Here is a 24,706-nt window from a genome sequence, read left to right on the forward strand (position 1 = left end):
TAATTACACGCAAGTGTAATATGCCATCTGGTTTGGAAGGTATTGTTGAGTAAAATTAATATGTTGTTGATGGAAGGTTTAAGAGGTAAACTGCCGAGTGGCTATGAGAGATTGATGACTTGCGGGTCGAGTAACACTGCTCCTTTATGTGTTTACAGCGGATTTTCACGTTCTGGCGTTCAAGTCATCAATCTTGCTGGAATAAATAAAAGTGACAAATTACAGTGTGTGCTCTTTACACCTGTCAAGGCAACAATAACACAAACATTTCGTCGTCCTTTGGTCGCCCTTGCGACGGCGATAGTTGATAATCATCGCCGTTGTAACAAAGTGTGATTTTGCCACTGCTTTCTGTTCCGTCTCCTGGGAGTAGAACGCAAGTCGGATGGATTGATTTCTTTGGTTTCACGCTGCCTCTTCTTCTTCTTCTTCTCATTAGATTTGAATTTATTTTCGTTGCATCATCTGTTCAGAGCGTGCTGTTCCTTCTGCGTCTCTGACAAAGACAACAGAAAAGCGCAATTGAGATTACATATTTTTCTTATTTTTTGTCACGCGCTTTATACATTTCAAGATAAGGTTATGCATTTGTTAGTTCACAATCATTTTGCCATATTGTCATGTCGTAATCTACAAGAGCTATGGGCAACTTTTTATTAGTGCCACTAGGGGGCGACATGGTACCATACACATCCTCACAAGTCTGCCATCAAGTGGACAGATGTGATGTTACAACTCAACACCATATTCAAGATTCAAGAGTTTTTTATTCGCCATGTTTGAGCGTGCCAAACAAGGAATGTGACTTCGGTAAATCACAGCCTCTGTTCAACATTTAGGTGACTAACAACAACACTCAGGACATGTGAAGAACGAAAGATATTCTCAAACACCCCCTGATCTTAAACTCCCAAGAGGGCAAGGAAAAACTCAAAACTCCAGCTAGGGGAAATGAGAAACCTTGAGAAGAGACCACAGATGGGAGGGTCCCTCTTCTAGGATGACCAGGCTGCAATGGATGCAGAGAGGACACATAGTACAAACAGTGTAGACAAAAAAGGTGTGGCAAGCGGGATGTTATTGCACAGTAATGACTCTGAGACTCTAAGAGTGGTGTGAGTTCATCAGAGCGACAGCCTGGGGGAAGAAGCTGTCTCTGTGTCTGCTGGTTTTAGTGTACAGAGCTCTATAACGGCGTCCGGAGGGGAGTAGTTCAAACAGGCTGCAACCTGGGTGCGAAGGGTCTGTTGAGATGTTACTTGCACGTTTCCTGGTCCTGGACAGGTACAAGTCTTGGATAGATGGGAGGTTGATTCCAATTATCTTTTCTGCAGTCCTTATTGTCCGTTGCAGTATAATTGCATATAATTAATTGCCCAGCCCTATCTTACAGTATTATTTATGCCACAAAATAATTATGTGATTACGGATTGGATACGTACTGTGTGTGTATGGAGAAGCAGGATCCTTGTAGTTGAAGTTTAGAGGAAGCAGCAGACGGCGCAGGAGGAAGTCGATCCAATAATCCAGTCCTCAGTGTATTTTTCAGCATGAAGACTCAAGAGCTTCGGGGCTGAGGAGAAAGTACGACACCTGCCTGCTTCTTGGGCTTACGAGTCTTATCGTGTCAGGGTGGATAAAAACAGCAAAAATGCCTCCAAAGTCAATATCAAACCAGAGTGTGCGATGTTGCCATGTGAATATTTGAGATAGCCATTATCGCAGTCACAGTTCATTAACAGGAGTAATTGTCTCGCTGAAGGATACGAAGTGTCAAAGCACAGTGAGCTGCATTTTATCATCCAATTTTGTGTGGATTAGTGTTTTCCAGATACTTGTTATCAGGTCACTATTGAAGGCTGACCTCCACAAAAGACTAATATATCCCAACCTGTGATCTATGTTCTTTGCAGATATGGAGACATGGTGCCAAAGACCATCGCCGGAAAGATCTTCGGGTCTATCTGTTCGCTCAGCGGCGTGCTTGTCATCGCCCTGCCCGTGCCCGTCATTGTTTCCAACTTCAGTCGCATTTACCACCAGAACCAGAGGGCGGACAAACGCCGTGCCCAGAAGGTAAAGACTTACATGTATCTTCTACAAAAATGGTTTTGTTTATTTTATCTTGTCTTGTTCTGCAGCTTTTTAAATTTACTTCTCTTAATTGAACATGATTATTTTTTATGGACTGAGTAAAAATAGAGGACCAAGGACAAAATGTTTGACCTCAATCAACCAGCACAAACACCTTAAAACTCACAAATCCACTGCCCTTTTATTTGACATTCTTGTACATTTCTCACACACACACGCACACACGCACACACACACGCACACACAGAGACACACACTTCACAGCCGAGTGTTAAATGTTAGCTATCCACTCAGTGCTCTCACCTCGTGAGCGTGACCTTTTCCACAGGACTCCATAAAAGAAGCATTACGATAAGAGCTGCTGGAAGCAAATTGAGGAGGTTGACGTATTTGATGGGTCGTGACCCTCGTTAGTCTCAGCACAACAGTCACCGGACGCTTTGTTAAATAATTTTGCTTTCTCTATCAAATGAGAAAAGAACACACAAGGAGACACAACTTGAGTTTACATATGAATACAAATCAACAAAAGAACAGTAGCGGAATGAAAACTGGGACAAAAGTTTGGTCGTTGGAATCCGGGCAAAACTAGGGCATACTAAAAAATGAAATTCTACTTCATATGAATTCATCCATCTATTTTTTAAGCACTTGTCCTTAACCAATCAGACAGCAGACATACACAAACAGCCATTTACATTCGTTTTTGATGCATTTTTATATCTGTGTTTGGTATACAATTATTATTTACTTAAGACTTTAGGACTGGGCTATCGCAGGTTAGCGACACGCTACGGCGTCCATCTTGATTTGCAGAGTGGAAAGGAGATCCAGTCATTTGGATTTTTCTGAATAAGAATACTTTCTACTGACTTTCTGAGCTTGAAAAGTTTCACAAGAATATAATAAGCCTTATTAGAAGTCGTTCCCTGACAGAAGGGTAAAGAGACCGTCATCATTAGCAAACGACTACAGTAGACGCCGGCAAAATTCATTCAGCCAACGCAATACATGCACCATTAAATCTGTGGCATCGAAGAAATATACCTTTCAGAATAATGCTTTCATTAAATTCATTGTTTTTATCTTGGGTTCTTATTCTTATTACATTCAAACGGTTCTTATTATTCCATATTTCAAAATGTTAAAACTTGATTGCGGCAAGATTATGACTTCCTTTTTCACCACATGGACGTTTCCTTCCTTAATTGTCATAACGTTGCAACTTTTCTCGTAATATGACAACTTTCTCACAACATTCCGACATCATTCATAGAAATTTTCAAATTCCTTTTTAGCCTCCAGTTTGGTTCTCCATTATATTCCATTGGCCAATACTGAGATTTTGTGCAAACAACATGACAGTGATTTTGACCGAACTTGACCGCAGGCAAAGTCAGAGCTGAGTAAACTTAACTCAACCTCCATTTGGGCCCAATCGACCGTCAAAAGAGTGACAGGTGCTCGCAAGCCTGACCAATCGCAATCGACTTCTTGCTGTATCAGAGTCAGTTATTCCCTCTCATTCTTCCTCCTCGTGTCAAGCGCAACCTTTGATCAGCCGAGACGAGCAAGAGGCAGCATTCTGGCTGTCAAACTCACTCTCATTAACTTATCGCAACCGAGACGGACACTTTCCATTACGCGTGCATAGCATAAAACGTGATAATTAAATCGCTTGGCAGGTTTCGGCAGATACAATTTCCACAAGTTCCCCAACTATTTCTCTGACTTTATGAGTTATGCCAGGTCTGGTTTATTGGGCCGCGTGAGGAGCTGAACCCGGTCGAGGAGATCGCTCACTTTTACAAGCACTTGAGGCAGCTTCATATCCTTCGCAGCTGCCCTAATATCCTCTTCATTTTAGCAAAATTCAATTCTCAATCTGTGGCATTCTCCATCGGCCTTCCTCTGCTGAGTTATCAAATCCATCTTTCCAGGGGCTGACTTGTTTATTCTGGTACAGTGCAAGAGATAAAGAATTTAAAGTGTTGATCTCCAGTAGTGTTTTTCACCACCTTTAGAGCTGCAGCGAGGATACAAGAAAGTAGCCCAGTGATGCTAGCTAACTAGCTGGCACATTCAGTTAGTGGATAAATACCATCCATCCATCCATTTTCTGAACCGGGCGTGCTGGAGCCTATCCCAGCCGTCATCGGGCAGTAGGCGGGGGACACTCTGAACCGGTTGCCAGCCAATCCCAGGGCACACAGAGACAGACAACCATTCGCACTCACACCTAGGGACAATTTGGAGTCTTCAATCGGCCTACCAAGCATGTTTTTGGAATGTGGGAGAAAACCGGAGCGCCCGGAGAAAACCCACGCAGGCCCGGGGAGAACATGCAAACTCCACACAGGGAGGGCCGGAGGTGGAATCGAATCCGCACCCTCCTAACTGTGAGGCGGACGTGCTACCCAGTGCGCCACCGAGCCGCCCTTGGATAAATACCATTAAAAATAATTGCAACGACAGTAACAAAGAGCTTAAAGTAACATTCAAGTTTGTCCACCTGTTTTCTGTGTCCAGAAAGCTCGACTGGCTCGTATACATTTAGCCAAGTCCGGCAGCGCCAACGCTTTCCTGCTGAGCAAACGCAATGGACTCCTAAACGAGCTTCTGGAGCTGACGGTGAGGGATGACTTCTGACTCTTCAAACCATCAGTGAAGTAGAATAACGGAGAAGTTCACACGCACACACACATACACACACACACACTGATCTAAATGCCCTCAAAATGACAATTACTGCCTTAATTTACCAAGGAAGAGTTTAAAAGGGCTATAAGGAGAAGTGGAAATGACGACTTTGTCAGGGCAGAGGTGATAAGAGCAAAATCACACGCAGTACTTTTCACACTTGCCTCGTACATTTGATTTAAGCCTTGCCTGCAGAACTCTAAAGTCAGACTCAAACTTTTATCTGGCTTGTTTAGTTGCTCCCGGTGATAATTAAATATCATGTGCATGAAAGGAGTGTGCAGGAGGAGAACAACGTACAAAGGAGGCCCCAAGAGAACACATACTTGCAGTACTAGTACTACAAAAATACTGGTATCTTCTGAGGGCAGGAAAAAGTAGCCATTTGTTTGATTCCCATTTTTTCCCCCCTTGAAAAATAATTACATTAATTATACACCTCAAAAATAGATGGTTTGTGGAATCCGAAAAAAAAAATTCTTAATGAATGTAAATAAATAAATAATCCCGCTGTATATTAGCCTAATACTATAACTGCAATGACTATAATAATAGCCATTCTTAATTTAATGCGCAATCCCCCCCCCAAAAAAAATACAAATGTCTGTGCTGATTATAAATTGTTAATGTTAATATGTTAATGTTGTTAGTATAAATTGTTATTTCTTTCTATTTGTGTAGAACGTCAATCATCACGGTCAGGGTAATCTGTAAAGATTGAATCGGGGCAACTGGATGTTTAGCTGAATTTGATTCTTGGAAAACAATCACAAATGACGCATGCAATTATGTGTTTGGTATCTTCGTAAAAAGCACTTCAAGAAGAGATGACTTGAAAGCCAAGGACAGAAACATTACATTTTTCACGGATCAGATGGAGCAGGGCGACCAAATGCAGCCTGGACCAGGGTTTATTCAGCAAAACAAACTAACAGACTCGGCAAACTGAAATGACTTAACGAAATAACAAAAGGACTAACCGACAGGGACGCGAAACAAAGGACATGAAGACATTAAGACAACAGGAACCAAAAGACATCAAGACAACAACAACACACAATGATCCGACGGGGTGGGAGGGGCAGACAGGACTTATATACACGACAGGTAACAAGAGGCAGGTGAGAATAATCAAACTAATCATGGGCACACAGGAGGGGAGGGGCGAGCACACAGACAGAAACCAAGACATAGACACATAGTAACACGGCTGGGGACGAGACGTGACAAAATTGCAATTATGCCATTAGGCTAACGATGCACTGCTTTATTATATCTTGAAAAAAAGATCTAATTTTATTTCGCGAGGAGAAAAATATATGAGTCAAGTTTTTTGGATTTGACCTTTCCTTTAATACAACATTATCCCTGAACAAAGAAAAACACTTTAAAAATTTCCTGTGTGGCTCTTCACTCCATAACAAAGGGATAAGGGAGGGAGACTATAATAAAACAAGACTTGTATTCCTTCAAAGAGAAAAAGGCCCCATGTGGTTCAGCATAGATATGACATAAAATATATATTTTTCACTTTCATGCGAAGACATGACAAGATCAATAACAATCTTGAGCTCAGCTTGAAAGTTGAAATGTCTGTTGTGGGGGTTAAAGCCAGTTGAAGGTTCACGGCAGCCAACGTGGGGGTGGTGCTAATCCTCAGAGCTGCTTCTTCACTTTCTTTGCAAACTTTGCCTGATTTCTGCCTGTCAGAATCGCAAAAAAAAAAAAAAAAAAAAAAAAAACCAGCCAGTAAAAATATGCCAACTACTGGAATATCGATTACAGATATGCGCCATTTATGGCACTGGGAAAAAAAAGACAGGGTTCTTGATTCTAACCTTGACATTTTTTGTGTCAAACAAATTTTGCATCTATGTATCAATCTCCTCATCTGATTCTTGTGTTTTGCTTCATTTCATTCATACGCCTTCTCTTGCTCTTCTTCCACCGCCGTTACATTGCATCTCTTAACACTAGCACATGGCTTATATCCTTCCATTTCCTCAAATCCATTTGGATCTAATCGAATCGGGAGTCGACGCCGGCGCTTGAGTATTACCATATAAATGCCATCTGCGAGTGGCCCTCGGCAAATCTGCCGCGTGGCTGTCGGCGAGTCAAATTACAGCGGCACAGCGGCGGCTGTCAAGTCAGTCAGTGGCGCTGAAGCGATATGTGACGCTTTTCTCCGTCAGTTAAATTAACTGCCGCCTCCTGGCTCCCTATTAGGATTTTTATTTGTTTTGACGGAGTTTATTAGCGGCTCACGTCAGGCTCATTATCATTTAAGGTGTCTTCTTGGATATTCTGTCAACTTCCGAGGCCTTGTTAGATTAGTTGGCGCTCATGTCCTTGTTTCATCACATTTCAAGATTAAATGTCTTCTTGCGTGAACTTATTGAGCTACATGGCCTTCAATTTGTCTTTATTGTATAACACCCCCCCTTCCAGAAAAAAAAGTCATGTAAATGGAAAACACACTCATCTGGACGGTTAGTATTTGTGCTTCCGATTGGGTTATAGGACCAAATCTTAATGACATTTTTGTTTAAAAAAAACAAAAAAACATGTCTGCTTCAAATCAAAATTGCAGATTTCCTTTCTTATTAGTCATGGCTGATATGATTGACCTGCCCATCTTATTTAATGTTATTAGGTGAAATAGGCTTCAGAGTTTTTATGAAAAAGGACGAGGACTACTGACCCAAAATACCTTTTCAGTCCAAGTTTCTTGAGACTTTTTTGTGTGACAGACTGACAATCTATATTTCATGTTACTCTGTGAAACTGGCTTCCGGGCTGATCCCAAATTCCATAGAACAATTTTGTCATCAAAGGACTGTTAGAAACAGACAAATTAACACTTCAAAACCAAAATGGCAGACTTTCTGTGTCTTTTCAGGTGTTGGCTTCGCTAGATGATCTCATGACAGACATATCTACCAAATTATGTCTTCCTAAAGTGAGACTGGCTTTGGGGTGGAATTTTCCCAAGCCTCTGAAAAAAAATATATAAAGGCAATTTTTGGGAGTCAGGCACACTATTAATGCAATGCACCAAAATTTTGTAGGTTTTGGATTATTAGAGCCTAGCATTAAGGCTTGAAGCATTGAAAGGAGGAACGCAATCACAGAGAAGCTGCCACGTTGCTCAGCCCACGTTCTTCCAGTTTGCTTCACGAGCGTGTGGAATGTGAATGAGGATCGTTGCGGCTTCATTGCCCGCCACCCAAACCCTTTGAGCACACGTGCTGGGAGACAATTTCATTGTTTTTCATCTTACTTGGCAATGCTCGAGACAAAGTGTTATTGTCTTTCAAACCCTTTGAAAGTCTCGTTTGAGAACGTAATCTATAATCTTGTTTTTGGTTTGTTTTGCTGACGTCTGAAAGCCTTTAGGTAAGTTTCAAACAAGTTTGAAACGCTAACCCTAGTAACTACGCTACCTAATGTCAACCCTAAACACACCAGAGTATCTTCGTAAATACAGTATTTATATGTATATATACACACGTGTGAATGCAGATGTGCCAACCATTCAGCCACTGTGCCACCCAAACTAGATGTTTTTTAAAAAAAACATTCAATGTTTCATTTTTGTAACACCTGCTAACTTTGTTCCATCAGGGTGCAAATGCAGGTGAGCAGAAGCTACCCAAGTCATCGTGTCTTTTGGAGAGCCAACACCACCATCTGCTGCACTGTCTGGAAAAAACAACTGTTGGTGCAACACCTCAAAATTCTGTCTCCTCCTGCCTTCTCCTCAGGTCTTAAACATTCTGACACATGTTCCCCTACAGGCTCATGAGTTCATAGATGAGCAACTGTATGAGCACAACTATTTAGAAGCTGTCATGCAGAGCTTCCCCGCCCACAGAGCGTCAGTGAGCAGCTGTGAGGCCTCAACCCCGACCTGCTGCGGCCGCAGGGCCAAAAGGAACATAACCCTGCCTGATGCCGCTCTCCAACCTGGACCCAATCAACAGGGCCCCTTGCAGGAGCTCAGCGCCATCCACATCCAGTGTGCTGATAGGCCATCGCATTCTACCAGGTGAAATAAAAGAAAGAGCCTCACCCTAACACCGAATGAGACTCTTTCGTTGCCGATTTGAGCTCTCATTTGAACAGATTCAGAATTAAAATTCAGAACTTAAATCTAAGTCAAAACAATAGTAGGCTATGTATTAAATATAAATGATGTGCTTTGTCTCCTCGTAGTCGTTCAAAACTCAACCTGAAGCCAGATGACGTCGGCAGGCTCAATTGCAAAGGCGGCCGGATGACCACAGCCATCGTCAGTCTCCCGTCGCCCCCGGCCCTGAGCACGCCCGACATCAACAACCTCCGCGGTCCCCCCACCCGCAGGCCGCAGACTCCCTCCCCTGGGCCCAGCATCCAGACCACCACCAGCTCAGCCAATGTCGTCAAAGTGTCAGCCCTGTGACGCTTTTAGCCACCAAGACTTTTGTAAATATGCGATGGACACGGGTGACCACGTCACAGTGGAAGCTTTGAGACACTGCGGTGCAATTAGCATACCAGTCCAGCAGGTAGCAGTGTTCAGCTTCTACAGTTTAGTTCAATAGGTCAAAGAATTGTCACAAAATTGTTGACTGTGCTTACATGAATGTTTTTTTTCTGTGTTTGTGTTGTCATCAAAATGCCTTTACTTTAAAGCATCAATTTAAAAATAAAAAAGTTAATATTTGAAATTTTGTTTTATAAAACTATATCTGCAACCAGGTCTTGATGGCCCCCGACTTCTCTCAGTAAAAAAAACCTGTTGTTCAGGTGGAAACGTTGAGCTAAATGAATGTGTTTTAGTCAACTCATGCCTTTTTTTCCTCTTAATTTTCCGTTTGCATTTTTTAAAAACTGTATTTGTGGAACAAGCCAATTAATGTGATGTATGGACAAAATAATTGGGTCATAGTTGCATCTACTGAAAGTGAAAAAATGTCTTTTTAAAAAAATATGTTTCTGGTCCATCCAATTGAACTTGTGTAGGCACTACTTGTTCTCACTGTATGTTGTTCATGTAAAGTGTGTATTTGCGTCACATTGGCTATCGCAAAAACCCAATGATTACATAATTTGTAATGGCTTGCTTTCCAACAAACATCCAAATTTGGCCTTTGTTAGATAAAAATATACACATTTGGAGTGATTTTTGACTGGTTTTGAAATGATGACAATTTTATACAAGTTGAAGTGACAGCAAGCTTAAAATGCATTAAAAACTCATGAAAGTAAATGCGGCTAAAATAAAAGGCACAGTTTAATGAGCACATAAATATTGCTGTTGTTTAGGTTTTGTTCCTGTGGGAACATCTCATTATTTATAGCCAACCAATAAAGTGTAACTAATTTCCAAGTGCGCTGAAACTTATTTTATTTTTTCAGAGTTTAGCACAAATTGTTCAAGTTGGGTTTTGTAAAAAAAAAAAAAAAGTCATTTTGAGTATGATTTTTAACTAAATAATAACGAGAGGACAAGTAACGTCATTCACTGTATGTATTTGTATTCATTTGTGTGACATTCATTCCTGTGTTATGGTTGAAATTCAAAAGGGAGAAAACATTGACAAAACTCCTTGAACGCGTCACCAAAATCAAACTACATAATAGTTCTTGTCACTTGTAATGCAAAAAAGTGAATGAACATCTGCTTGCTTGTCGTTTCTGTGAAGGTCTTGGCTTGAATGTTTTGTGTTGCTGTTCTTTATCTGTGTGTGCGTGTGTGTGAGCGTGTGTGTGTGTGTGTGTGTGTGTGTGCACACGTGTGTGTACAAGTGGATGTTTGAGGATGCCTGTGTTTGTTCTGACAGAAGTTTGATGACCATTAAAATGCTGCAACTGTCAATATTTGTGTCTTCTGTCTCACTTGGGACCACAACCCGTAATAAAATAATAATAATAATAATAATAATGGCTTCAAACTAGGGTTAATGTTTCAAACTAGGGTTGTAAACGGATTAGGAGTTTAAACTAGGGTTTCAAACGAGACTTAGGGTTTCACACTAGGGTTCCAAATCTTAAAGTATGAATACGTTTACACAAAGAAAAATGTAACAAAATCATTAGTGCTTAATCAAATTATTAAGATTTATTTTCAGTATGGTTTGAAACCCTAACCCTAGCTTTAAACCACGTTTGAAACCATAACCCTAGCTTTAAACCTTACTTTGAAACCCTAACTCTAGTATGAAACCCTACTTTGAAACCCGAACTCCAGTATGAAACCCTACTTCGAAACCCTAACCTCTAACCCTAACCCCAGGTTCGGGGTTATATATACACAACATAATATATACCATATATAAATGTCTTCCATACCATGCAAGCCAGCGTTCAGTAGGGTTAGTGCTCTGGACTTTGAGCACGAGGACTGGAGTTCGAATTTCAGAGGGACCTGAGATGATTTTTAGTTTTGAAAAATTTGCAACATAGTTGCTCGTGTGCGGCCCCATTAAACCATATAGGGTTAGGATTGGATATAGGGTTAGGGTTGATTGATAGAACTCTATTCATCCAACAGTTTGGCTTGGGTTCAGGGCTAGGGTTGGGGTTAGGGATAGGACCAGGGTTGGGTTAGGGTAAGGCTAGAGTTGGGGTTAGGGTTAGTGTTGGGGTTAGGGTTAGGGTTGGCGTTAGGGTTAGTGTTGGGGTTAGGGGTCATAGTTGCTTGGTGCTCCCCAATAAAACCATTTTGGCATTGATCTATTCTTATCCATTACTATTCGCTTGTTAGCTGCTCAATGAAACCACATATCTTCCATGCAATGCAAGCCAGGGTTCAGTAATGTAGTGGGTAGTGCGCTGGAATTTGAACATGACGACCCGAGTTTGAATCGCAGAGGGACCTCAGGTGATTTTTATTCTAGAAAAATTAGAGATTCTCTGTAGTGATGTGCATTCCAGTTCTTTTAAGTGAACTGAATCTTTAGAATCGGTTCACTCAAAAATTTGTTCAAAAGAATTGTTCACTGAATCGTTTGCTACACTTTCTTATTTATTTATTCATTTATTTATTTTTACCTCGTGTAGTGTACCTATTGAAGTGTCCATGAGGTGTACCTAATCACAGGCCACTTCATTAGGGAAAAAGTTTAAGTGAAAGTGAAAAGTGCCACACCCGCCCTCACCCCCACTTTCTGATTGGCTGTTTGATCTGTGACATCACGCGGACACTCCATTAGGTACACCGCCATTTTCAGGTGTTCCTAATAACAGGCCACTTCATTAGGGAAAAATCATGGTCAAAGCTTAAATGAAAGTGAAAAGTGCCACACCCGCCCTCACCCCCACTTTCTGATTGGCTGTTTGAACTGTGACGTCACTCGGACACTGTATTAGGTACACTGCCATTTTCAGGTGTTGCGAATAACAGGCCACTTCGTTAGGGAAAAATCAAGGTCAAAGTTTAAATGAAAGTGAAAAGTGCCACACCCGCCCTCACCCCCACATTCTGATTGGCTGTTTGGTCTGTGACATCATTCGGACACTCTATTAAGTACACCGCCATTTTCAGGTGTACCTACTAACAGGTCACTTCATTAGGGAAAAATCATGGTCAAAGCTTAAATGAAAGTGAAAAGTACCCCACCGCCCTCACCCCCACTTTCTGATTGGCTGTTTGATTTGTGACGTTATTTGGAAGCTCTATTAGGTACACCCCCATTTTCAGGTGTGCCTAATCACAGGTCACTTCATTAGGGAAAAATCATGGTCAAAGCTTAAATGAAAGTGAAAAGTACCCCACCGCCCTCACCCCCACTTTCTGAATGGCTGTTTGATCTGTGACGTCATTCAGGACTCTCTTCGGTACACCGCCATTTTCAGGTTTGTTCGCGAAGACTCACGAGTGAGTGACAGAGCGCTGCTGCTATGCCAGCCGACACACGTTATGCCGACATTGATGTTTTAATTTTGTATTTGTTGGATTGTAGTTGATGGTGTTGTTATACCGAAGGTGTTTGTGTTTGAATAAAAGGTTGAAAAAAAAAATCCGTTATGCCGACATTTTTTATTTTGGGGGACACCAACTCATACATATAAAAAGACAAAGTCAAAGTAAAACACATATTGTCATATAAAGCAGTTAACCAAATGTCTGATTATTATGTTTTAATTGGAGAATATAAAAACAAGGAATAAAACACCAGACAAGTTTGAACATAAATGTTTATTTAAAATAATATTAAAAGTAAATTTCAAACCAGCAATCCAATGGGAAATTGCAGTAGATATATTGAATAAAAATATTTAGACGTATATATGCATACACGTTATTTAAAAACTACTATAACTGTTATAAAATCAAGATTACCCAAAGAGAAGCATAACGGCGCATCCCTTCATGCATTAAGGTTAGCCGTTAGCTTGGAGAAAACGTGCATAAAAGAAGTGGTGTTTCAGTGAGTGGTTCTTTCTTTCCTTGGCAAATCGTAAATCTACATTCTGGCTTACATAATTCACGCCAGGAGGGAGACGCAACACGTCCACTGACTGATCCGTTGATGCATGGTAAGGCAGTTCACCCATTAACTCGTTCGCGAACGGGAAAGTCAGGATTCCGTTCCCTCACTGATCCGTTCTCGCGATAACCTGGAAATGCAAATAACTCACTCACAGATCTGTTCAGTTGATGAACAAGAAATGCAGTTGACGACTCGTTCGTGAACGGGAAGTTACGTCATTTTCTTCTTCGTTTTGTTTTACGGCGAGGTGGCACCAGCTTCAATGCGCATTACTACTGGTTGAAGTCTTGAACTGAAAAAATAACGAATCACTTCTCGTGAACTGAAAAATATTAATTCTTTTGAACTAAACGTTCACTAACGAGCCAACACAGATTTTCTGAGATTCGAACTCGGGTCATCGTGTTCAAACTCCAGAGCACAAAGGAATACACTACTGAACCCCTGGCTTGGTATGGCGTCGAAGACAGATGGTTTCATCGAGCAGCTAACAAGCGAATAGTGACTAGATCAATGCCAAAAAGGTTTCATGGGGGAGCACCAAGCAACTATGTTGCAAAATACTGCCGGATAGAAAGTTTGAGGTCGCACAAAGATTTGAACTCAGATTACTGCGTTCAGAGTCCAGAGCACTAACCACTACACTAGGTTGGGGTTACTGTTGAGTTTAGGGTTGGGTTCGTGTTGGGGTAATGATTAGTGTTGGAGTTAGTGTTGGGGTTAACCCTAACCTTAACCCTAGCTTTAAACCCATGTTTGAAACCCTAACCCTAGCTTTAAATCCTTCTTTGAAATCTTGAATCTAGTATGAAGCCCTACTTTTAAACCCTAACCCTAGCTTTAAATCCTTCTTTGAAATCCTGAATCTAGTATGAAGCCCTACTTTTAAACCCTAACCCTAGCTTTAAATCATTCTTTGAAATCCTGAATCTAGTATGAAGCCCTACTTTTAAACCCTAACCCTAGCTTTAAATCCTTCTTTGAAATCCTGAATCTAGTATGAAGCCCTACTTTTAAACCCTAACCCTAAATTTAAAGTTTAAATTTAGCTGCTAAATTGAGTTTTCTGAACGTTATTAAAGGCATAACCAAAATAAATGGTGGTGCAGTGTATTGTTATAAACACTAGATGGAAGTGTCGTAGCACTCAAATCTCTGCATCAGTTAACTGCACGACAAACGAAGGTACACTCAAGTGCGCTGGTAGTGTGACACGCGACGCACGTTTGGCGCACGCGCTTGTCCGCAGCCTATTCTGACAAAAGTGGCGTCCAGTAAATATGACAAATTAGACAAAAAACAAAGCAAAAAAAAAAAAAACGTGTCTGTACGGAATTCATCTTAACTAACAAATGTTTTTTTTTACTTTTCGAGCAAGCCAATAAACATTCAAACTTCCTGCTCTCCACACCTTTTTTGAGTTGTCTACACTGTTTGTACTATGTGTCCTCTCTGCATCCATTGCAGCCTAGTCATCCTGGAAGAGGGAACCTCCCATCTGTGGTCTCTTCTCAAGGTTTCTCATTTCCCCTAGTTGGAGTTTTGAGTTTTTCCTTGCCCTCCTGGGAGTTTAAGATCAGGGGATGTGTGAGAATATTTGTCATTTTTCACATGTCGTGAGTGTTGTTAGTCACCTAAATGTTGTACAGAGGCTGTGATGTACCGAAATCAAATTCCTTGTTTGGCACGCTCAAACATGGCGAATAGAAACTCTTGAATCTTCACAGAGCCGAGCCGAGATATGAATCTAAACTTCAGAGTTGTGAGGCACACAAAAACAGCATGTTGCCAGGACAACAAATTTATTTTTAGTTGTTTTTTTTTATATCTCACTCTATGTCGACTGCAGTAACGAGCAAATAGTGTCTGTGTGTGTGCATGCACGCTCACGTATGTGTTTGTGCGTTTCCTGTTTCCTTTGTGTCGTGACAGCTGAGCGGAAGCGAGGGCACGCACCAACAGCAGCTGCAGGCTCCATCCAAACTATCATAATAAGAATTTGTGTTACAATTTCATATCAACACTGACCTACTATGTAAATACGTCTGCTAAAACAATATGTTGACGTTAGAGATAATTAACTCAGACTGATGTACTGTACATCAAATTTAAAAAAAAGGGTGATTCAATATGAATTTTTGTTTTGTATTGGAGTGGCTAAATATGATTAAATGCTTTTGTTTTCTTTTTTTTTATGGAGAACATTCCTTTGAAATAAAAACAAACACAAACATATATACTGTACACTGAAATAAAAATAAACACATTTTATTTTACCTCGTGGTTACTCGAGAACAATTCCACGCCCACGAGGATGGCTCTGGATTGGATAAGCAATGTAAACGTAAAACGGGCTCCCTCTTGAATGGACGCACACACGCACACACGCAGAGACGCACTTCGATCGTCACTCGTTTGGCGTCACAAGAAGCGAGGATTTCACAGACTTGCCTTTTGGTCTCCCCACACTGCTGCATCAGAGCAAATTTATTCTCAACGTGCCACAAATATGATGCGACGAGTTGCGTGACAATTTGCGTCTTTTTTTTAAATTCAATTAAGATATGTCAAAGAAGAGGAGTATGGATGTTTGTCTGCGTAGATTGAAACAGGAGCTGGTAAGTGTTGCGTTTTTATGCGTTTATCTTGTGTACGTGCGCAAATGACGCATTCAATTACAATAATTCTGACGATGAATGCTTTGATTCATGTGAACAGATGTGTAATATTTGACCTACGTATTGTGGCACAGGCGTGACGCACGAATGGATTTTCGCGTGCGCAAGCGTGCACATGCGACATCCAAGCAATAAGTTCACACTGTTTTCTAGCCACCGTTCCATTATTACTACGGATTATATTTTCAGTTGTTTTGTTTTAAGTTGCGTATGAATGTATATAAAAACATTCACAGAATTTCTTCATATTCTATTTTTTTCTTGAACTTATTGTACACTCTTATTTACTTCATTGTTATTTATTTACCTTATTCCTGATATGTGGGGAAATCCCCATAAGAGAAATCAAGTTAAAATGGATCCGGTGAGTTTTGCTTGACAAAGTGGTTTATTTAAACTATACTATATTTCAGTATTTTAATATTGGTCATTGTGATTAAAAGGGTGAATCCAGCTTTTCTCACCAAAAGTGAACTGGGATAAAGTTAGTATTTATTGATGAGGAACTACAGAAAATGGATGGATGTCTGACAAACTTGTGGTGCCAAATAAGATGTTTTTTAAAAAGTTTTTTTTTTTTTTTTAAATAGCTTGCTAATCAGTGCAAGCATGACATGTGTATACCGTGACAAGGTGATACACTTAAAAAGGACCATCAGGTGGCCTGAGCGTTGACAAGCTATTAAAGTGTGAACTTTCACTCTGCGGGGTGACGGCAGGTCACGCACCAACTTTTCAAATTGCTGGGGCTCACTATCAAGTTCAAAACATGTCCACATAGAAGGCTGCTTTCATATTCATCCATGTGAACTTCACCGCGAGGCCTTAAACAAGCTTCGCTTGTTAAAGACGAGACTGTTATTTGCTTCACACTTTTATTAGCCTGTTGATGTTAACCTTCTTCCATATAGAAACACCCTCTGTGTATGTGCTCCACAGAAGCTTCCATTCCTGTGCCCTTGAGACACACACACGCAGATACACACACACGCACACACAGCACCATTCATTTTTAATGAGCCGGCTGGAGGGACAGGAAGGGGTCCGATAACCTCAACGTTATAAAGCCCCCTACCACCCACCAAACAAACAACAAGCCTTTTGCGTGAGAGCCACAAAAGTGTGGCTTGTGCATTCGTAGTAGATAAATATAGAAGAGAAGAACTCATTTAACTGACTCGCACCATTCACAGTGAACATGTCTGGACATGTAAATGACAGTGTGTTTGTATTGTTGACAACTCAACAATCAATTCCATGCATACATTAACTTGTGATTTTCAATTTTAAATTGTCTATAAGAATTAATGGAAACAATGGAAAGATAAATATGGTGCATTTCATCCATTTTAATTATTAGAATATAAAAGTAAAAACACACATGAACAGCTGAACTTTATATGGGGTTAATCCACAGGTGTCAAACTCAAGGCCCAGGGGGCCAGATAACCCTAGTTTTAAACCCTACTTTGAAACTGTAACCCTAGCTTTAAACCATACTTTGAAACCGTAACCCTAACTTTAAACCCTACTTTGAAACCCTAACCCTAGTATGAAACCCTATTTTGAAGCATAACCCTAGCTTTAAACCCTACTTTGAAACCCTAACTCCTGTATGAAACCCTACTTTGAAACCCTAATCCTAGTTTGAAACCCTAGTTTGAGACCTTAACCATAGCTTTAAACCATGTTTGAAACCCTAACCCTAGCTTTAAACCCTACTTCGAAACCCTAACTCTAGTATGAAACCCTACTTTGAAACCCTAACCCTGGGTTGACAGTCATAATGGCCCTCCGAAAGAAGCTATGACTACAATGCGGCCTGCAAAAAAAATGATTGTGACACCCCTGGGTTAATCAGAGGCTTTTTAAAATGGTGACAGATGTGTGCTAACTTGAATTTTACATGGATGGATAGGGTAACTTCTGAACCCCTGCTATAAGTGGGTGTGCACACTTGTGCAACCAAAAATATCAACGGTTATTGCGCAGCTTGTTTGTCATAAAATTCCAAAACGTTTTATCCTAGTCTCAATAAATATATATATTGTTAAAATGTGACATCTGAAAAGCTTTGTGTAAACTTTTTATAGCCACTCTATACTGCTATAATACTATAATTACTCGTCATGCATCAGTTGGGCTTTAAAATGAACAATCATGCAAAGTTTATTGAAATCCTGCCAAGTCTCCACGCAAGCAGGTTTTATCTCGTCTGAACATCACAAGGGCAGACTGATGATGCAAGATGTTCACCAGGGCAGTAAACTGGTTCCCTGCGGCCTCGGTTTTCCTTTAAACCGGAACGGACGGACGTTTCCTAACGAGCTTCTCGATCTGTCGGCGCCTCTTAAACAAGACGAAAACATCTGCGCTTTACTTTCAAGTCTTTTTAAAGCAAATAAATGCCAGGCGGCTAAAGGTTGAAGAGGCTGACATATTTGGGCCACTCGCTACAACCGCAATTTTGCTAACATGTGGGATGATGGTGCTTTACTTTGTGGTGGAATATCAATTATTAATGTTGGCTCTGAAAACCAAAAATAGGTCTGTGTGTCCGCCTCCTACAAATATTTGTATTTTCACATTCTCAAAAGTTCTAATTACAATTTCAATTTAATCACATTTTTATGTGAATTTGTTTTTATTTTTTAAATGCATTTTTTTAAAATTATTTTATCTTGTGCTCATTATTGTAAACCCTATAACAATCAAGATTTTAACATTGCATTTTGAAATATCTTTTTTAATGCATTCCATTATTTTCATTATTATCTTTTAGCCAGGGGCTGTTTTCTCATGGCAACAATTCAATTTCAATTTGTGGGTATTCCCACATTACAAACATTATGCAACATGTCGTCCTCTCACAGGGCTTACAAGAGGTGTCACATATGATAGACCTTTTCGATCTTCCATATGTAATCATTTATAATTGAAGCCATGGACTCTCATTCATTACCATGTAAACATATGGCTGAGGACCCCCTCAATCTCATTCCACTGACTCTCACTGGCAGACTTGTCACCCCGTTTACGCCCGAGTGACTCCCCATCCCACACACAGTTAGGGGATTAGTCTAGACTTGCAGCTCTGATTGGTTGCCCTCCCCCCTTGTGAGACAGCGACAGTACATATATATATGCATCCATACATGAGGGCCGCTTAGGTTGGTGAGTTGGTGACAGTGACAGACTGACACATCAACGGTAAGAATGAATGGTGTTTCATTGCTATCTTGTTGTTTATCATTAGAAATACTCAAATAGTTAGTATTCTTGCGATAAATCATTTGTCTTTTGGGGGAGTCTAATTGAAAAGGAAGTCAGGTATTTTTGTTTTGTTTGCAAAATCCACTTTTGGGGAAAAATGTGAAGAAATGCAGATTGTAACAAGATGCATGAAAAAGTCTCAAATACCTAGATCTGAAATTGAATAGAAAGTTAGCCATTTTGGTTTGACTATGTTGTTGAATAGTTGGCTAAGCTATGTATCTAAGCTAAGTTCACTCATGCTTATGTATCAGATTTACAATGCCCATTAAATGTTCCTGTGATGCTGGTGATCACAAAGTGGGTCAGAGAGGGCAAATGATTCAGAACTTGGCCACTGGAGATTTTGTCTGTATGTGTGCCTTCGAGTCAAGATATTAGATCACATGAGTCAGCCTTGAGAACAGATGAGAGGCGAAAGCAAAGAGGAGAAGGGGGAGGAAGATGACGAGTATGATTATAGCAGCAGCCGGCAAAAAAGTAGGTGTGAAAAACAAATTAGTGTCCAACCAGTTCAGGGTGAAAAAAGACTGCTGGGATGGGCTGAATTTATAAAACATTAATTTTGTAATAAATTAAATGTAATCTTACTTAATACATTATATTAATGCATTCAATATATATATATATTTTAAATAATGCAAGATTACGTTTTAACTTATTTATTAATGCCGTGAGGGATTTATGGGTGCAGCTTACATTACAGCTACAGTATTGTCGTGGTTTTGGTAAGTAAAGGCCGAATGAAAGTAAAGAGCAAAGCCTGTCTATTTTGCAGCTGTCATGGGTTGAATTCACTCTTGACTGCCAGCCATATGGGTCAATGCGAACGTTCAGCCAAAACAGCCTGTAGACCTTCTGTCATATTTCATTCTGTCAATTCATGCTGTTGTAATTGGATTAAAAAGAGGAACGGCTGGTGGCTTAGGTTTGGACATCTTCTGATTTGTCATTACTCTCTTCACTCTCCAGGTGTCTATGAAGGAAGCGGGAGATGGTCTCCATGCTCAGATGAATTCCATGATGGGTGCGCTCCAAGAACTCAAGCTCCTTCAGGTCCAGACCGCTCTAGACAACCTCAACCTATCAGCTCGAGGACGGAGACATCTGCAGGACGTGACAGTTTCTGACACAATGTCGATGAGTGCTTTAGACACAGATCCCAGGTTGTGCTTGTCCAACGACCCCAGCCCAAGTCCAGAGCCTTCTACGGAGTTGTCACAAAGCAGATACAGTGAAGGGACCTTGTCCTCGTCTAGTTCTAGTCTGGAGATGGAAAGAAGCGAAGAAGGAGACCTGGAGGCTGTACCGCGGAGATGGTCGGGTTATGAAGCACCGCAGGTGGATTTCTATGGACCCGCGGTAGGGAACCCTCCACCTGAGCCCTACATGCAGCCTCCCAAGTGCAACCAACCGGTGGATCTGCCAGGCATCCTATACAGCCTCTCCAGAGAAGGTCCATCCTTGGACAATGACTACTCTCAGGACAGCACGGACGATGCTGGCGACTGGACTTCGTCGCTCATGAACCAAAGCCGGAATCGCCAGCCATTAGTACTCGGTGACAATGTCTTCGCCGACCTCGTAGGCAACTGGCTGGACTTGCCAGAAATAGAGCCCGAAGAAGGTGGGGAAGAAGAAAAGAAGAGGGAGGCCAGGGTGGCAGAGGGGGGCGGAGACAGAGCGGACACCCCGGCTCACCCCTTACGCCTCAGCCGATCACAGGAGATCTGCCGAAAGTTCTCACTCACGACCAACATCTTCAAGAAATTCCTCCGAGGCGTCCGTCCCGACCGGGACAAGTTGCTCAAGGAAAAGCCCGGCTGGATGGCACCGGAGATCTCAGAAGGCGACCTGGTTAAAAGGCCTAAAAAAGCAGCTCCAAAAAACTCAAAAGGCAGCTTCTACCTGCCTTTTTGGGCCAACGGACAGCAAAGTAAAGGGCGGTCGGAAACGCATCCGAGTAGCCAAATCAACTTCCAGCACTTCCATGAGAAGCCGTTTGCGGGGATTTACTTGGATCGGAGACCGCCAGAGGGTAGACTGCGGAAAATGCAGCCCTTGTTTGACTACAACACAGCTGTATGGGTCTGATGGCTGGCACCATGTTGGCCCGGTAGCGGGTGCAGGCTGATTGAATGACTGTTTTCCAAAACATGAACTTCACACCTGCGATCCTGGTGATCGGGTTTTGTCTGACAATCAGAAACCATGTCTTTTGTATACAATCATTGAAATGTTCAAAACAATCCCAAATGTTTTCACTTGTTTCAGGAAGTCGGACTGGATCTGATTATCTCAGAAAATGGTACCTTAAAGAATTTTGCATGTGACTATGCGCTCACATCTTAAACACTTTGGGTTTTCCAACTGCTTGCAATCTCTTTCCAAGGTCTTCTCTCAAAAGTGAGCCACAGTGTCACCAACCATTAATACATCACATGGGACGGTAAAACTTGAAAAAAGTTTTTTTTTGACATGAGGCTGTAATTACAACCAGGTTACTGTGTGGACCATCAATTTTTGGACCATCCCATCATTGCATCATCTGGGCCCAGCAGGGAACGAAAGCAAAAGAGTGCATGACTAGTTCACTTTAGTTAAATTTGTAGCGCTGTTTTCTTTTTGCCAGCTGTCATGTCACATATTGTTAATGACTCTTCTTTTTGTGTGCACACACTGAGTTAACTGTCAGTCCAAATGGGCCACTGGCAGAATGGAGGGGGGAGGGGGTCGAGCATGGCACAAAATCGCACTGATTGCCATCTGCTATCAGGACATTGTGTAAAGAATAAGACTGGACCTAAATATATTTGCAAACATTCTGAAATGTCTTACATATACATGTTACCTACACTTGGACCACTGATAATAGAGCAATCTTATGACATTTAAAAAAATAAATAAAAAAATTCAAACTGACCAATCAAAAGGAGCCTTGGCTCTTCTGCAGTCGCTTGGCCAGTTGATCCATATGGTGCAGTCTCAGGATCCAGGTCACACACACATTTTGCAAAATGGCCTCACTCACTCTATGCGGATGTTGTGGGTACATTTCTAGAGTTTTTGTTTTGATGTTTCGCTTTTTTATGAAGTGATAAATATGTTGTGTTTTGTAGACTTGTCGCTTGACTTTTTGTATACTCTAAATAAACTTAAAAAAAAAACAGAGTAGTGTTGTGCATCACTTTTTAGGTTGTGTGTGGAACTTTGTGCTATAAATAAATTGGGAACAAACAATATGACAATGTTGGAACACAGACTGCAAATTGAGAGCTGACGTGTAAAGACACGGGATACATACAGCTATTAATTAAAACTGATACAAACGATGTACTATTATTATCTAAAAAGTTGACTGAGCCGATTCGTCGGCTCCGCTCTAAATTGATTTCTAAATATGGAACAGGATCCAGACAGCATCTTCAATAAGTAAAACAAGACTGTGCAAAAGCTTCTGTGTGCCTCCAGGGCAAAAAAAAAAAAATAGGCTTTGTCACGAATTTCTCTTGGCTCCACTCTGATGATATCATACACGGTTGTCAAAATGGATTCATGCAAACAAAGCTTTGCTTGTTGCAGTAGTAGAGATGAAGCAGAGTTGATGTTATTAACATACTTTACCCACACATGTCATTTCCATCTTGATCTTCTTCCTAACAGCAGCATACCAAGCACTTCAATATCAAACCGCAAAAATGGCCTTTCCCTGTTTTCCTTCTCTTCCATTGCTTCCACACGCAAACAATTTGTTATTAAATACGAATGTCCTGAGGCTCCAAAGTTAATCACCCAACGGCATGCCATCTAGTTTTGTGACGATTCCAACATAATAGAGCAAAGATGACCTTTTATTCTTTGCCTTTAAATTTATTTTGTCATGTTTATTTATACAAAATATACCGACAAGCGAGAGCATTCTGCCAATCTGCAATCTCCCAATTCCAGTTTTGCCAAGAAATTTTTTTATTTTTCTTGTAGATAATAACTGTGACCAGACGGAAAAAGGAGTTTGCATGGGTGTGCATGTGTTGAAGAGCGAGACCAACAGCTGCAAGAGTAGTGCCGTCGTCTCATCTAATTCAGTTTCCCCCGGGATCCCAGCAGCGGACTGTCTGGACATTAAGCCCCCCCCCCACCACTTCCTTACCCCTCCTTCCCTTTCAGCCTCGACTTGTCAGCTGTCGCTCTCACAAAGGCCAAGACTCGAATTTTTGCACATAAACTACTACGCATATAGGATTACATCTTAAACTGCCGTACATAAAACGTAATAGAAAATGTTGTAACAAAATAAACAATAAATAAAATGATGTTCGCATCATGGACAAATTCTAATAGCGTCAATATTGTCCACTTGATAAAACGGGGATGTCGTAAATATGTTGCAGGTGAAGGAGCAAAACAATATGCACCCACCAAAAAATGTCACATCCAAAAACGCTGAAAATAGCTCACATATTCACAAAATAGTGCAGAAAAGACCGAAATCGAACTATTCGAACTATTCATCATCTCAGACATAAAACGGTAATAATGTGTCTTGTTACAGAACTTACAAGGAAGATAAAATATAAATATGTTCCTTGGGAGGGTGATTACGCAATGCATGTCCGTATATTGCGCTATAAAGTCGTGCACGCTCTCATTTTCCCCCAAACCACGCCACTCATCTTTCAATGATCCTTCAGCTGTGTGGCCACACCAGCTCCGCCTTGACCCCGATGCTGGAATGCGCTCGCATTTCACTTTTTATAATCGGTCAACATGAAGACTAAGGAGAAGAGGTAAGGAATCATCATCACTCAGCATTGATTTTTTTCCCACAGGTAACATGAGAGCTCTTCAATGGCGGCATGCTGAAGCATTGCACATGAACACCACTCAGATCCCACCAACACTCCTGGGCGACAGGATTTGTGTGTACATGCAATAATCAGGATTGTGTAGCCCTGTTTATATAGTAAAGCCCTGCTACAGACGCACCCACACGTGTAAGAATCTGTAGTGACTTCAACAAAGAAGCATTAAAATTGTCCATTATATTTAACGTCAAATTAGACTTTTCAGATTCGGGTCAGAATGGGTCATTGCATATTCACAGAGTTAGCAACAAACTAATAAAAACAACAATGATGACTGTTGACAACGCTAATCGGAAAGTGCAAAAGTGCGCTACCTTCAAATGAGCATTAAATCAAGCTCACATTCATAGCAAGGGCGCAAACTTGGAGGCCAGACAAGAGACAAAAATATCCATATTAGCTTAGCGCTAGCTAGCAGCTGCACACACACAAACACACACACACAAACACACGCACACATACACACAAACACACACACACACACACACACACACGCACACACACACACACACACACACACACACACACACACACACACACACACACGCACACACACACACACACACACACACACACACACACACACACACACACACACACACACACACACACACAA

General features: G+C 41.1%; 2 protein-coding genes and 1 long non-coding RNA gene across 8 annotated transcripts in view; 2 read left to right on the plus strand and 1 right to left on the minus strand.

The window, feature by feature from the left end:
* Positions 1 to 10,657, plus strand: part of LOC125976701 (A-type voltage-gated potassium channel KCND3) — a 37,213-nt gene extending 26,556 nt beyond the window's left edge. For 2 of the 3 annotated variants that reach the window (XM_049732520.2, XM_068652412.1), the window contains 5 exons: positions 1,914 to 2,076; positions 4,624 to 4,725; positions 8,422 to 8,514; positions 8,595 to 8,845; positions 9,013 to 10,657. In XM_049732520.2, coding sequence (XP_049588477.1) covers positions 1,914 to 2,076; positions 4,624 to 4,725; positions 8,422 to 8,514; positions 8,595 to 8,845; positions 9,013 to 9,238 — 835 coding nt within the window. In that variant the 3' untranslated portion in view covers positions 9,239 to 10,657. Of the gene's footprint in view, positions 1 to 1,913; positions 2,077 to 4,623; positions 4,726 to 8,421; positions 8,562 to 8,594; positions 8,846 to 9,012 lie in introns of all 3 variants that reach the window. The other variant, XM_049732521.2, reaches the window with a different exon arrangement.
* A 2,307-nt stretch (positions 10,658 to 12,964) lies between these two features.
* On the minus strand, positions 12,965 to 15,690 carry LOC125977200 (uncharacterized). 2 transcript variants are annotated; one of them, XR_007484567.1, is made up of 4 exons: positions 15,552 to 15,690; positions 14,909 to 15,257; positions 14,686 to 14,836; positions 12,965 to 13,401 (listed from the first exon to the last, which is right to left on the minus strand). It is a non-coding gene; the product is annotated as an uncharacterized lncRNA (long non-coding RNA). The 2 variants fall into 2 exon arrangements; XR_007484566.2 differs by having other exon boundaries at positions 14,909 to 15,618.
* Positions 15,691 to 15,745: 55 nt separating this feature from the next.
* Positions 15,746 to 24,706, plus strand: inka2 (inka box actin regulator 2). 3 transcript variants are annotated; one of them, XM_049733498.2, is made up of 2 exons: positions 15,746 to 15,892; positions 20,198 to 24,706. In XM_049733498.2, the coding sequence occupies exons 1-2, from the start codon at positions 15,839 to 15,841 to the stop codon at positions 21,317 to 21,319; spliced, it is 1,176 nt and encodes a 391-aa protein (XP_049589455.1). In that variant the 5' UTR covers positions 15,746 to 15,838; the 3' UTR covers positions 21,320 to 24,706. The 3 variants fall into 3 exon arrangements, with proteins under 3 accessions (XP_049589455.1, XP_049589456.1, XP_049589457.1); XM_049733499.2 differs by lacking the exon at positions 15,746 to 15,892 and adding an exon at positions 16,178 to 16,316 and having other exon boundaries at positions 20,198 to 22,396; XM_049733500.2 differs by lacking the exon at positions 15,746 to 15,892 and adding an exon at positions 19,106 to 19,162 and having other exon boundaries at positions 20,198 to 22,396.

Source organism: Syngnathus scovelli, chromosome 11, assembly GCF_024217435.2.
Source record: "Syngnathus scovelli strain Florida chromosome 11, RoL_Ssco_1.2, whole genome shotgun sequence".
Lineage (NCBI taxonomy): Eukaryota > Metazoa > Chordata > Actinopteri > Syngnathiformes > Syngnathidae > Syngnathus > Syngnathus scovelli.